This window comes from Erpetoichthys calabaricus, chromosome 1 (genome assembly GCF_900747795.2).
Source record: "Erpetoichthys calabaricus chromosome 1, fErpCal1.3, whole genome shotgun sequence".
Classification (NCBI taxonomy): domain Eukaryota; kingdom Metazoa; phylum Chordata; class Cladistia; order Polypteriformes; family Polypteridae; genus Erpetoichthys; species Erpetoichthys calabaricus.
In genome coordinates, this window is record NC_041394.2 from 88,857,513 (window position 1) to 88,872,902 (window position 15,390).

The 15,390-nt window shown below is 35.6% G+C and overlaps 1 protein-coding gene across 1 annotated transcript; it reads left to right on the plus strand.

Annotated features, from left to right (window-relative positions):
* Positions 1-7,814: 7,814 nt before the first annotated feature.
* On the plus strand, positions 7,815-14,567 carry LOC114646272 (forkhead box protein A4-A-like). Its single transcript, XM_028794430.2, has 2 exons — positions 7,815-8,025; positions 12,890-14,567. The coding sequence occupies exons 1-2, from the start codon at positions 7,963-7,965 to the stop codon at positions 13,997-13,999; spliced, it is 1,173 nt and encodes a 390-aa protein (XP_028650263.1). The 5' UTR covers positions 7,815-7,962; the 3' UTR covers positions 14,000-14,567.
* Positions 14,568-15,390: the final 823 nt, after the last annotated feature.

The following is a 15,390-nucleotide window of genomic DNA, read 5'->3' on the forward strand; positions in this document are numbered from 1 at the left end:
GGGCCAAACCTGTGCGTCTCTGTTATATGGCAGGGAAACTGAAGAGCTAGAAGAACAGATAAACAACAACTTAGACATTGGGAGAATGTGAAAATTACACACAGGCAGCATTTGGATTACCATTCATATATATGACAGTGGAACTATGTGGCAGCAGCACTAACTTTGCGCCTCCAGTTAAAGGGAAATTAAAAGAATGAGGAAACCATATACAATTTAATTTATTCTTTCATTGGACAGATTTTCTGAAATATACAGTATAAATATATTTATAAAAGAATGGGGGGAGGTGGTTATTTTTGTATTTAATTATATTTTTTATTTGTTTTAAATTATTATTATAATGTTATTTGTGTTCTTAAATTGAAAAACTCCAAGTACCCTTAAGGCTGTGTGCATAAAACTGAGTATCTGTGGGAAGAACCATATAGAGACACGGTTAAAGAGTAAAGTCCACACAGATGGTAATAGACCTCAGAACTGAAGTTAGCAGCACTAATCACAGTACTATCCTGCGGTCCTGTCTGGTCTTTTAACTGCATAATATTCTGCCAATGAAAAAGTCTCTTGGAATAATGCTCACCAACTGATAGGCAATTTATCAACATGCCAATTCCTGAAACTCATTCACTTGGATATCATCTTGTTTTGAATTGATAATCTAAACTGACTCAAATTCATCTGAGATTAAACAATGCAGTGTCTGTCCGCTTTCCTTCTTTATCTAATCTGCATTTCCTACAGCACTCCATTTGCTCATGCAATGCATTCTTTTCCGATCCAATCGATACTCTCCTTAATGGGATCTCATCTGACTTCCTTACCCTGAACTATTAATCGCCCAGCCCCAAATTAACACACTCGCACGCACACACTCACACACACACATTTTTCCTCTCTCATACAAGTCATACAACCTAACTATTTTCTTCAGAATTACTGTGTTTATAATAATAATAATAATTCTTTGCATTTATATAGCGCTTTTCTCACTATGCTATATGTACAAGTACTGTACATGAACCCAGTTATTCTTTGTGTCCTGAGCCATGTATGGCTTCTACTAATTCTGTACTTAAAAAAACACACCAGTTCAGCTCCCACATATCATTAGTAGAATTGGATTACTAGTCAAAATATCCCTATAGAAAGGCTGTACATCTTCAGCCCAGCCAGTCTGTTGTTACAGGACCTTTACTAAAGTTTAGGATACTCCTAAACGAAAGCCACCAGCTCCAATGTCATTGAAGAGCAGCATTGTGTGTAGTTCTGATACTGCTACATATGCTTTAAGCATTTTGCAGGCTTCAGCACTTCAGTAATCAAGTCATCATGTTGCTTTTTTAATATTTCACATTGTCTGCACTGAGTTTGGAGTTAACACTGTAACAGAACAATAAGTAAGATGATATATTACTTGAATAAGAGTAATACAATGATTTGTGCTACTGCTCCAAAGTTCCTGAGCCATAGGTGCAAATTGTAGCAAATGATTTGCCTGTATAGAGTTTGCATGCGCTTCATGTGTCCAGGTAGTTTTATTTTATTTTTTTCAGTTTCCTTCAATATACTATACACATTTGTTAGGTTAATTTACCCAATTTTTTGTGAGTGTGCCCTAGTGATGGACTTGCATCTTGTTCAAGATTGGTTCATACCCAATGTGCCAGCACAGACGCTGGTTTCTCTTGACCCTAAAATTACATTAAGTGGATGTATAGATGGATAAACAATTGGTTCTGAACTCTGTGTTTTACTTCACTTAATCAACTTTCATAGATGTTTTGTTTACAATGAAGGACAAATACAATTAAAGCAAAATGGATTTGTTTTTGTTATTATGAAGGTATAGGTTGAAAATGGTTGAGAAACAAACACAAGTATGTTATGCCTCTCTGAAAATACAGCAGTATCTTCTCTCTAATATCTTGAAGTGAACCTTTCACCCTTAAGGAACAAAGAGGGCAAACAGGCAAATGCGTAAAGAAGACCCTTAAGAGAGCAGCTGACCAGTGTTAACTGAATTAGAAGTTGCTCTAGGTTTTCAGATGCATGATTCAACTTATTCTGCACGATATCCCAAAAATGATTAAAATACAGATGTGTCAAGCACCTTCAGTATGGCATAGACATGCCACAATTAAAATGTATTATTGTTATTTTAACTATTGTGTGAGGTTTATGTTTATTACATTTTAAATAGCAAATAACCTCCCACAATATTTTTTACTAGTAAAATATTCATTAATGAATTAAATAACCAATTAAACATTTATTAAGTAAGCGTTTAATGACTCTCCTAAACCATCTTCTTGAAGCACAGAGTAGAAACAAACCCCTACATGGGTGAGTAATGTAAGAAAGCAACAACATTTTAATTGTAATTATTCTGCACAAATGATAATTATTTGGGATAGAATCTGCTATAAAACACATTTTATTAAGTAAAAAATGGAAATGATCGATGGACAACTGTTACATTTAGTAGTGTTAGTGGTTAATGAGTAAGTTTGATACCTTTCCTGAAGGTACACGTCAGACAATGTCTTCTAAAAAAGGATATTTTATGTTTAATCTAAGTTTAGAGATACTAGCATGAATGTTTTAGACTTTGTGCTCTGGAAATCCACTGTAGTTATGCAGTTGTTTGTACTGTTGCATCATAGCTCCAGGAAACTGGGTTCAATTCTTGGTCCAGTCCAATGTGGATTTCTCTGATTACTCTTGTTTCCTCACATACTGCAAAAATGTGTGAATTGTAATATGTTGTACTGGCCTGGTGTGCATTTGTTGAGGTTTGTATATTCTTCGCATGTTTAGGTGAAGCTTTTGCTCTCTGGATTATCTGACTTTCCAAAGAAAATGTTGTGTTATTTGGTGATTCCAAATGAGCTGGCACCCATTCAGAAATGGCTCCTGCTTTGAGCCCAGTGCACTTGGGATCAGTCTAATCTCTATAATATATCCAGTTGATTCAGAACAGAGATGGATGGATGGAAACCTGTAACTGTATATTGTACTGAGATACAAAAGTAATACAAGAATAACTTGTCCTATATTATACTGTACACTCAACATATTATGCTTATTATCTGTTAAAATGTATGTCATTCATATGGCAATGGAGTGGTGAAGTATTATATACTGCTGGATCACTTTTCTAGGAACATGGGTTTCAATTCTGGCCAGCGAATTATTGTAGAACCAAAGGCAGACAGATATTTAAACACTGACAAAGAGATGTTCACTGTAAATGTTTGTATTCATTGGGAATGTATGAAGTAACTGCTTTCAGTTTCTTGAGCTACAAGGAAAACTCTCTATTCTATATCTAGCCTCTGTGTGCCAAATAAATGAATACCTTGTAAATAAGAAATACATACATAAAAATTCCCCTTATTCAGCCATCTTCTGAAGCCACTTTGAATTTTATAGGACCCAAACAAAGGGAGTCTATACTATTAGGTATCAGCATTAGGATCAAGTCAAGCCATTGCACAGTGCAATTTAGGGTTGTAAATTAACTTAACCTGTACGTTTTTTAAAGGTGCTGTAGTACTAGGGTGTTAGCCATTATGGATGTAGTGAGAGGTCAAGCAAAACGACACCTTTTATGGGCTAACTAAAAAGATTACAATATGAAAGCTTTTGAGGCAACTTAGGCCCCTTCTTCAGGGAAGCTGCTGTAAACTAAAAATCATCAATGAAAACCCTTGAAAAATCCATACAGAGATGAACCATGCCATGAGTTGAATTTTAGTCTCTGGAGCTATGAGGCATCACCATTAACCTCTCCCTTAAGGAAAAATATTAATAAAGAAAAAATTCAATTTCAATTATTCAGGAGAAAAAAATCTCTGGAGCTCCATGTCCATGTTGTTTGCCATGTGTGCCAAGCATACTGAAATGTTTTGTATTTCAGCAAAACATTATCGTGATCATATAAGTTTAAAATATAAAATCAACACTGGGAAAACTATATGGAAGCAGATAGTTTGGGCTATAGTGACCCTTTACAAATACACAGAAGGAGCCTAATATGACAAAAGTCAGATAATTTCTTTCTCTTTTAATTTAATTATCACATCAAATGATTTTCCTCCAGTTCCAAATGCTATTGTGAAAATATTCACTGCTTTTGCTTTTAAAATGGCCTCTGTAGCAGGTCGTTCTGTTATAAAGCACATTTGCCATTTAGTGTAACCCTGTCAAACTGCTCAGCCTGGAGTTTCGTTTCCCATGTCAACCTTTGCGTTTCTATAGAAGACCTGTCTCATTTAAAGTAGAGGCAAAAAAAATGACCCTTGACCCAGGGCTTCTGCAAACACCGATTTGAATGCCGCTCGGTATTCATCCGTCTGATCCTGCCAGGCTGCTATTGGTGGGCCAGAGCCATGTGCATAGACTGCAGTGCAAACGTTTGCGTTCCTCTCATAAAACCCGAAACATTATACTATAAGAGCTGGCAGACAAGTATTCCAAACAGGGGAGGTTTTTTTCTAAACTGTGGAATACAAAAGTAGTACAGAGTGGAAATGTCCATCCCAATCATTGCTCATGATGACTGTTATTTTAAAAAGATGTGTTTCAGCAAAATTTAATCATTTACTTTATAAATAAATTAAGAAAAAAATCAAAGAGCAACACTACTGAAAGATAACCTTAAACAGGCAATATTTAGGATTTTGAGAAAAAAGAACAGTAACTATCCATTTATTTTTGGCCCATTTAGTCCAAGTCAGTGCAACAAGGAGCTGGAGCTTGCTCCAGCAGCAACTGGTGCAAATAATATCAGCTCAAAAAATATGCAGACATATGAACTCATATGGGGCCAATACAGAGTTGTCACACAATAAGTCAAAACAACACAAGTTTGAATACTAGAACAACATGCAAAGTCCTCTCAGACACTGACTGGAATTGAACTCATGTCCCTGAAGATGTGAATTATTCAGATTAAGCATTCTGTTACACATCAATCAGCTTTACAAGAAACACAAGAAAAGTTGAACCTAGGTCCATGAGTAGAGCTAAAACATCTAACATCAATAAAGTAAAATCAACTTCCTGAATTCAAAATGATTAAATGCTTATAGCGCTGCAGATTCATGGAGCCAGGGTCTTGGTATTGAACAGAATGTGCATGTTGCGTAGGTTTGGCAGCTTCTTGTCCTGGGGGTGTGTGAGTGTGGACATGTACATGAAACAGACCTGAAATGGACTGGCTCCTAGACAGGGATTGGTTCTTGGTGTCATTTTATTGACTTCTCTTCACTTCCCTTCATAACGATATGCAGTTGTTTTTCTACATATACACAGAATCTGATATAAACATTATGAAATGTGAAACCCACATAATAATTAATGTCATAGCTTGATAAACAATTTTAAAATAAAGTTTAATAACAGTTGTAAACTTAAATTGTTCCTTAGCATTGTGGAAAAGAAGGAAGCAAATGATAGGAAATAAGTGCAGAATATAAACCACTACAATTGTATTCAAATGTATGCAGATTCTCTTTGGCTATTAGATAAACACACATATTAGTTAAATTAGAGCTATTCAGAGAGACAGCAGCACAGAATGCAAGATGGGAAGAAATCCCAGGTGGTGCCAGTCCATCACTGGGAGTAGTCAGAGAAACGCCCAGACAGATAAGGAGAGAATATGCAAATTCCATGTCCTACCCACAGTGCCACCCCTATTAATTTAAAGAAACATCATAATAATATAAGGAGCTTTTAAGCCATCTATCCTTCCATTTTCCAATTTCAATTCAGGATCACATAATTCCAGACAACAACTAAAGAGCTAAGATCACAGGGTATATTGACTCACACCAGGCCAATTTATAGTCTGCAGTCAACCTAACTTGAACAACATTGGAATATGGGAGAAAACTGATGTTCCTTTAGAAACACTAAAAATTTAGAAAACTTCTATGTGCTTACAGGGGTGATATGCCTACCCGATAAATACAATGTTTGAAGTCTACAAATCCAGACCTGTGTGTTTGTTAAAATACCACAAATACCATATGAACAATCACTGTACCAGAATCTGAAACCAGGATTTTGAAGATACATTGCATGCTGTAATACTAAATAATATTTCCCTTTGAAATTTACATCATAGCATGAAATTTAAACACGAGGGATTTTTCTTCTCTAATACTGCACTTCCTTAATAGCAGAGTGCTTTATGAAAGAAAGAAAATATAGCATCCTTTAAAGCAAAATGTGTATGTGTTATAGTGATCATAATTGCCGATCACAGGCAAAGGGGCAGGGATACTCTTGACAATTTTCCTAAAAATATTTGTTTAGCATTTTTTTTATTATTATTTTTTATAAATGCCCTAAATTTAACATTACAAGAGTAAGCTGATGTACAGTTGTTCAATACATCCACTTCCAGGACCTACTTTAACCATGAGAGGGTTCAAACTTTAAGAGAACTAAATATTTACTATATCCTTAGAGAACTATTCTTTGTACTTTATAATTTAATCTTTGAGAAGAGTCAAGTATACTGCATATACAGCCTCTAAAATTGTGGCTTCCTGGTTTTGATGAAAAAAGGTTAGAGAAGGTCAGTTTTCTAAATGGAATGTATACTAATCTAAAAAGCACAATGGAAATAAAATGATAGGATTTATGCAAAGATTAATGGTAAAGCAAGCTTGATGACACTTAGAAACACAAGTCAACAACGCCTAAAACTATGAGGAAAAACTTTGGCTTGTTGGTAGTAGAAAAAGATTCAGGAAACAGATTCTGGATCATCAAGTATGCATACATCTTGGTGTCCTATGAACCAGTTGTTTGTGTGGTATAAAAGAGTTTATTTGCTTTGTGAGTGCTATTTTCCCCCCTCTGTAATATTTTAATCTAATCTCTTCTCCATAATCTAGGCCTAAGAGGGCTGTTTTCTTTTTTTTTTAAACACTGAATATTTTTTATACCTTAGCTCTTCAGGTGACGAAAAAATAACTAGAATTATAACCTGTAACCTCCCATAAGTTTAGAGTCATTCTTACTCTTTGCTGCGATAGTTTTATAAACACAAATGCAATGAAACGGGTAGACAATTATTCTGCAGAAAGCCTGCAAACAGGCCGTGTCGCCAGAGTCCTCTTGACTGAGCCACTTTACAAGACATTTAGAGGCACTTGAAGTCCTACAAACAGCTTTCCTTCATTAAGCTAAAAAAGAATCTAAGACTAGCAACTGCAACGCTACTTCATTTTAGCCCTTACTTCCCATTTTAAAACGGTGTCTTGTGCACTGCATTTATAAAATGCTCTGGAATACTGTTTAATATGAAATGTACAATGTAATATAAATTACAGTCTCCAAAATATCACCTGTCTTCACTTATTTAAAAAGAAACGCACAATTTTATTAAATATAACTAATTATGATTCCAGTTGCAAAGCGTTTAAATTATAATGAGTATAGATGGAAACTTCTGGAATGAGACAGTTATATACCGCTGTCAAAAGCAGATAGATATATAGAAGACAAGAATCTATTTTCAGGACGTGGTTAAATTTCCAGAGAGGCACACCGTCTTCCAACTCTGATTTTGTGATTTGCAGGTAATTATTGGCGGAGGTCGTGTGTGACAATGGGTGAAGAGCATCTCTTGGTTGCATTAGAGGAGGGGATTATTTCGGAGAAAAGGTGCGATTTCGGCCAGGAAGGGGGCCGGCTTAATTCACCAGGGGTGGGAAGATGCGTCTGTTGATAAAACCCCAAAAGGCAGGGTCGACCATCCTAGCTGTACTTCGAATACAGAGTCTTGGACAATCGAGTGCGGTCTAACGTCCAGGAGGCGTTTAGAGACACTCTCAATTACCTGATTTGGATTTTTTCATAGCCCTATAAATTCGGATTTCATTTTGTTTTGCGTACATTACTTTGACAGTTCTAAGAGCACTGCAAACATCAAAAGCTGAAATGCTGGGTGGTGTAAAGGTCGAGAGTAATGACGACTGGTCAACTTATTATCAGGACAACGAGGTATGAACTACAGTATTTTTTTTACCTGTTCACGGAGAAACTGATGTAAAAACTAACATTAACTCAAAAGGTCAGATGTTAATGTAACTATCTGAAATGTAACGAGCCATCGTTTTTATGATTGTATGTTTCATTCTGGAGCAGTGAACATTCACATATATATATATATATATACATACAGGTTTCATGAAGTAAAACTGAAATCCTCCCTTCTACGGTTTTTACAAAATGCGGAAACGAAGCAACATGAGATTAGATTTGCAGCTTGGTCGGTTTCTCTATCGCAGGCAACTTTTTCTCAATTGAGCTCACCTACACTAAACTGAAGTCCCTAGTTCTTGAGGTTGTAGAAAGAATTTTGCGTCGTCTATAGTCCACTGTGCTGAAAGATTCTTAACGGTTCATTACAAAGCGCGTCAACTACCGCCTGGCCCGGCAAAGATCGCCACGTAGTTGGTCATAGCCGCCCGTTTAGTTTAATCATTAGTTTAACGTCATATTTGTATTAGAAAATATCAAATTGTTTTTACATATTTATCTAAAAACCACATCGTTATAATCGGATTATAGGTAGCATGTTGTACATTAATAAAGCGCATTTACCCCTCTGTAGGCAAGAAGAAACGAGAGGAAACCCAACAAAACACTTTTTTTGTCTACAACAAATTAACCTTTTTTTTTTAAATTTGTCTTTAGATGAATATAATAAGTTTAATATTTAACCCTTAAAGGAGTAGAAATATGAGAAAAGAAATACTACAACGCTTTTACAGTGAATCCGTTTAGCAACGTTTTCCCCAAATATATTCCCAAAGAGTATTTATTATGTTATCTTAACTTCAAATGCAAAAGTGGTTTACTGTGCATATACTAACTCGCCTAATTTCGGCATGAAAGTCGTTTTTCGATTTTTTCTGTGTTGACTTATGAAGAAATTATGAAGAAAACAGAGAGCCGTGTAGTGAAATTCAAAAGTAGCAAAATGTGACTGGGGAATTCAGTAAAAGCCGTGCTAGGACCTCCTAATATTCAAAAGAAGAAAAAAAAAAACACTTTACATATTTGATCTAAACTACGAAAGGTGGTAAATTAAATGTCAATCAAAATTGTGTGATATGGCGCCTTTCATTCATATTTTTTTTGATAATTTTGCACCAGTTAAATCAACTAGTCATAATATTTATTTTCCAGTTTGTACCTGATTCAACATTCTGTTAAATTCAAGAAAAAAAACGATATAACGATAATAAACCATGACAATTTTAAATATGGCAAGATGAAGCGGTTCAGAAAATATATGAATAAAAAGGTGGGTAATCATCGTCTTCATCATCTATAACGTCAGAGGTGTATGCACACACACACATATTATATATATATATATATATATATATATATATATATATATATATATATATATATATATATATATATATAAAGAGAAAGAGGGGGAGAAAAAAAAACTCAGCAAATTGAAGTGTTTTGGAAATTTTTGTTTAACAGAATATACCATGAAGACAAATATTCCTTTAAATGCAGGAGCACTCGGTATAACCAGGGAGGGTCTCTGTCACAAACCTACATGTAGTTGCATCCATGAGCAAGCGAAGTCTAGAGGATGGCACGACCGGGACCTCAAACATTCTGGGAAAGTTCTAAATTGGGAATCAATTATGCAGACAAAGCCGATCTAATTTGCATTAACATTAAACGCGAAGATTAAACGGATGCTAAACACAATAGATTGTTTAGTTTCTGTTTATGGATAATCACAGGCTGTGTTGTTACAGGTAAAGGCAAAACAACGACCATAAATAAATAATTTTTCACTTCTTAGAGGAGAGTGAGAAAACTGCCTGGTATTCTGAAACTACCGTACTAAAACATACTTACAGGATAATGGATCATTGTAATTGTGGCTCGCTTAATTTTTTTTTATAGAATTTATAAAAAAGCAAGTTACTTTATTCTGCGAGGTAAAATATGAATACAAAAAACACTAAAGTGAGTACCATTTCAAACAATGACTATTTTAAACATAGTATGTATGTTTTCATTTGAGTCACTTCAGATCAGTAATCATATGTACAGGTTGGTAGTACTGGTGTCCAGTATGTTATTTGCCTCGTGATTTTTTTTCTATTTAAATTGTTTGTCAGTCACACTATTTTCTAATAAATAATCATGCACGTCAGTATCATCGTTATTAATGGAACGCACGCATGTACCAAACTGAGTGGAGACGCTTTGAAAATCTACAGCCATATCCAAATCAAAGCCTTTAATTCAGCACAATCAGTATGTCATTACATTTGAAATGGAGACCGAGAAAAAGTAATCGTTGGAGACTGACAAATTAACAGCGTTTGACAGCGCGGCGGGCTAAATTTTCCCCATATATGAATTATATATTTGCGTTGAATGTAATGCTGTAATGTATATTTGTGGAACGTGTTCAACGTGTACATACACATACACAGTACTACCAACAGTTTTGATTTACTATAATGTGATTTTATTTCAGTTTTGTAATTTACTTAATTTGATCGTTTAAAATGATCATGTACCAGGACTTCTTCGAGTGAACGAAATCTGTAAATCGTGACCATTAACGAGAGGCAGCAAACGAAAATGATTGTTTACGTAGAATTTGAAAATAAATTTGAATTTGTATTATAGTCACTTTTATCTTTCCACTTACCTAAAATCTTTGTTCAGATTAGGAATTGTAAATAAGGCCATCATTAGTTTCTCTTTTAATAACAGAAGCTAAATGCTGGCGGTTAACTCGAGTTAGACTTTTCCAACAAAAATAATGAACCTTCTCTAAAACTAGTATTTTAAATTCCCAGAAACCTATTTAACTTTTTTCTTTTTAGGAGAAGACATCAATACAGTAGTTTGGTACAGCAGTCACTAGCTACTTCATATATTCTGCTTATATTTGATTATTTTGTGGTTTATTCTGCTTATGAATCGTTCAAACATGTAGATGTTAAACAATAACTGACATATTTGTACATTAAAAATATAAATGGTATAAATGTGTCTTTACTTTTAACATTTATTGCCACAAATATTACAGTTGATATTTACAATATTTCCTAATTTAAAATATTTTGAAAATTTTGGGATGGGTCACATTTCCCCAAATTCCAGAAAATTGGGTAAACTATTGGATGAATGTATGGAAAATCATGTTTACAATAAACAAATTTAATCAACTAAATGTGTCACAAATGAAAGATTGCCTTTGTTCTTTTTTAAAATTTGGTTGAAAATTAACAAAAAGCTTTCTTTTCTGCTAAGAGCTCATTTTGAGCCTGAATGGAAACGAACCTGCCCTAAGTGAAGTGCCCTAAAACTCAGACGCTAGTATAGACTAGACTTCATCATTTCTACAATGCTGAACAAAGATGGTCATATTTAATTTCAAAATCTGACTATGCCAAACTCTTTTCTAAAAACTGACAAATGAATATGCTTAATCAAAAGAGTGTAATATATTTTATAATGCAGCGAGAACTGCTGACCATATAACCAACAAACTTCATCATAGCTTGTCATATTTTTCGTCTGATCAGTACAAAATTGCTATTAAAAAGTTTCACAATGCCTCATATTTATCCACTTTTCTCATTATCGATTTATCTGCATAAATGAAATCAGATGTGTAGCAAATGAGATCAGAACAGCAAAGTATCTCATTGTGCTTTACTGTGTGACATTTTACAACTGGCACTTCCTAATTTTCTGAAACTTCTCATTACAGCATGGAAATATTTATTAGGTAGATACAATGTTTTATATCTCAATAGCCATTTATTTTTAAATGTAGCAAAATCAGCTATTAGAACTGTTCATTTTCTGTAGATTTCTTTTGAGCCACTGAAACAATCACAATGTTGAGAATAAACCACTTCAGTGGTGTAGTTTATTGGAACTGTTTACATGTCTAGAGTCCTTGAAAAATGAGCCTGAAAATACAACACACATGTGTGCTTAGATATAAAAGGGCTGTACATTAGTGTTTATTAAGTATTAAGAATAATTCACAGAAATTGAGATCTAGTTTAATTAGGAATATATTTCATGAACTGTACTGCACTGCCATATTTATGTATGAGTGAAAGACGCCAAGATAGTTTTTGTGGTGAAAAGAACTTGCTTTTTCTGTGTTTGGTATTTCAAATATTTTCAGTTTACACACACCCAAGCACACACGCATGCATACATAAAAAGGCATCATAATCGTAAACCCATTTTTCCTCTGAAAAGAAGTAAAGGTCACCAACTTAATGTTGCTACCCTGTTGAAGTCATTGTCCTCACCGGTGTTGTTCAATTCATCCAGCCATGTTTGTCCACACAGGCCCCTCCCTACCACTGTTGGCAGGACAATCAATTTTGGCCTGTCTGCGGTTAAGTTAGGTTCCTTCTTTTTTCCAGCGACAGCAAAAGACTAGCGGTGGGAGTGACTTTAAAGACCTACCGTGTCAGACACACAAAGGCAAAAAGAATAGTACATGGGGGACAATGGCATTTAGGAAGCTGCAGGGTGGGTGGTCTGAATACATTTGCATCTGCAGCATAGCCAGTAAAGAGTTAAAGGATATTGGGACAAGCAAGTCTCTGAGATGGAGTACAATCATATAAGAGTGGATGCCTAGCAAATATGGATGTTGGCTTTGTGAAGAACACTTTTAAATTATATCACACTTCATACATACATTGAATTATTATTTACCTATAGGTAATTAAGATTACATATATAACACAAAATTGAAGTCATTATTCAGTATGTTGGTTATGCAGATGACATAACATGTCCATCAGGTTAACACTTTCTTTTTTCTGTTTTGCAGCTTTACTCTGGGGTGAACAATATGAGCTCAAGTCTTGGACTCAACAGTTATCTCCCTGGCACTATGATGGCTAGCACCATGGGACTGCCTTACATCAATAATGGGCATTCTGGCTCTGCAATGTGTGGAACTGGATCAATAAATAATGGCAGTCTAACAGGCATGAGCACATCACTGTCTCCCATGGCAGTTTTTCCAGCTCAGTCTGGGTTTGGAGGAACAGGAAGTTCATTATATGGACTGGAAGTACCCCGAGATGGCAAGGGATATCGCAGGAACTACAGCCATGCTAAGCCACCTTATTCTTACATTTCCTTGATTAGCATGGCTATTCAACAGTCACCAAACAAAATGATGACTCTCAACGAGATTTACCAGTGGATCCGTGATCTGTTCCCTTACTACCGTCAAAATCAACAGCGCTGGCAGAATTCCATCCGTCATTCATTATCTTTTAATGACTGCTTTGTCAGGGTGCCACGCTCACCTGAAACACCTGGAAAAGGATCCTACTGGGCACTTCATCCTGATTCAGGCAATATGTTTGAAAATGGATGTTACATGCGGCGGCAGAAACGTTTCCGGTGTCAGAAGCAGGACAAGAAGAACAGCAGCAGCAGCGGTGGGTCTGTTGCTAATGGTGTGCCAAAAGAAGACAAAAGAAACCAAGTCAGTTCCCCAGAATCTTGTCAAGACGCCTCTCCTGCCCAATCCCCTCAGCCAAGCATAGAAAAGGTGGATACATCTCACACTCCCCATGTTCTAGAACATTCACCTCGGCAGCTGCATGAGCCACAACAACAGCGGGATTCTATGCCTCAGCACTTTCAGCATCCGATCCCTCAACTGGTCCATCAAGAAAGTTGCCTGAGGACCGATCAGCTTGCCCACCCTTTTTCAATCAACAACCTCATGTCTGCAGATCTACAGCAGCCTGGACATAGAGCAGACCTGTCCTATGACCACAGTGTGGCATATTCCAATTATGGCTCTAGCACTCCTGCACATCTAAACATGAACGCTTTTGCTGCCCGTGAAATGTCTCCCCTTGGAGCTGAAGGACCGTACTATTCTGGCATGTACTCTGTACCCATTCTAAGCTCCTCCTGATGCAGACATTTTCTACTATGTCATTTGTAGACATTGGTGGCACAACGAAACACTAAAATATACAGAGACTTTGCCAGCCGAGTGGTGGAATTAGTGCTAAGAGACAAAGTTAGGTATGGTATATCACAGTTTTAGGAGAAAGAGGACCCTAGAGGTCAATTTTAAAAGATCTCCAAACAGGCCATCGTTTACATACCAGTAGTCAGATAAAAAAAGGACATGATACTCATTGGAGAGTGAGTTGAGAAAATGTGGAAAGAAAATAGTATTTAGTAGATCCTAAAGAGTGAGCAGAAGATATTGAATGCTTGTCTTCAAAAATATGATATAAGGGGATTTCCCTTTGATATTAAAATTGTACATGAATAAAGAGTCCTTTGTATTAATCTGGTCATTTGTCCCATTGTCTTTAACCTCATTAGTAGAAGGAAGGATCTTAAATGAAATGTAGTGGGCACTGATCACTGAGTTAATTTTGTTAAATATGGAATTTACTATTTATTCATCTGCAGGTATATGTGTAATTTTACACAATGAATTCATGTCTTACCATTTACGGTATTTTTTGTGTTTTGTATGGAGAACCTGACTTGGATCAATAAATTTTTTTTTATGTAGAAGCTGTGCTTCATTTGTCTTATTTGTTAACTTTTATAGTGTATTTTTATTTACTTTACAGTGTGCCTTCATTTATTACCAGCTCATCTTCATGTTATGTTGCACTCACTTAAAGAAAGAGGCTCTCAAAAGTAACTGAAATGGGTAGCATGGTGGTGTGGAGCTTCTGCCTAACACCTCTGGGGATTCCAAGCTTGGCTACACTCTCTATGATGTTTGAACATTTCACAATGATTACATGGGCTTACATGTAATTCAGATTTCTCCCAAGTTCTAAAGGTTATCAGGTGGTGTTGTTTAAGCCAATATGAGTGATTACAAGTGTGTGCTACAATGGACCCACAGCTTATCTGTGGTCGGTTCCTGCTTGGACCCAATGCTGCTGTAAGACACAATAATACTGAATGAATAGATAAATGAATGAATGAACACTCTGGACTTATCTAGGACTGTTCAATATTACAGTCAGATGAATTCCTGTCTTGCTCCTAATGTTGCTATAATACACTTTGACCTCTATGATTCGTGAATTGTAATAATTGGGTTCAAGCCCTAAGAGAAAGAATGAATGAGTGAACATTATTTACTGTTTATGATAGACTGGAATTCCATTCTGTATTGCTTTTTACTTTGGACCCGATACTATAGGCTATAGTTCCCTCAGGCTAGGTACTGGGAAAAACAAGTTTAGAAAATTACATGGATAATCAATTGATTGACAGATATTAAAAGATCAGAATTTAATTATTAAAAAATCACTTTAATACTTTAAA

Bases quoted from the DNA above. Each gene is read 5' to 3' on its own strand.
- LOC114646272 (XM_028794430.2), top strand. From the start codon at position 7,963: ATGCTGGGTGGTGTAAAGGTCGAGAGTAATGACGACTGGTCAACTTAT. The intron at 8,026-12,889 runs GTATGAACTACA...TCTGTTTTGCAG, and splicing joins CTTATTATCAGGACAACGAG to CTTTACTCTGGGGTGAACAA.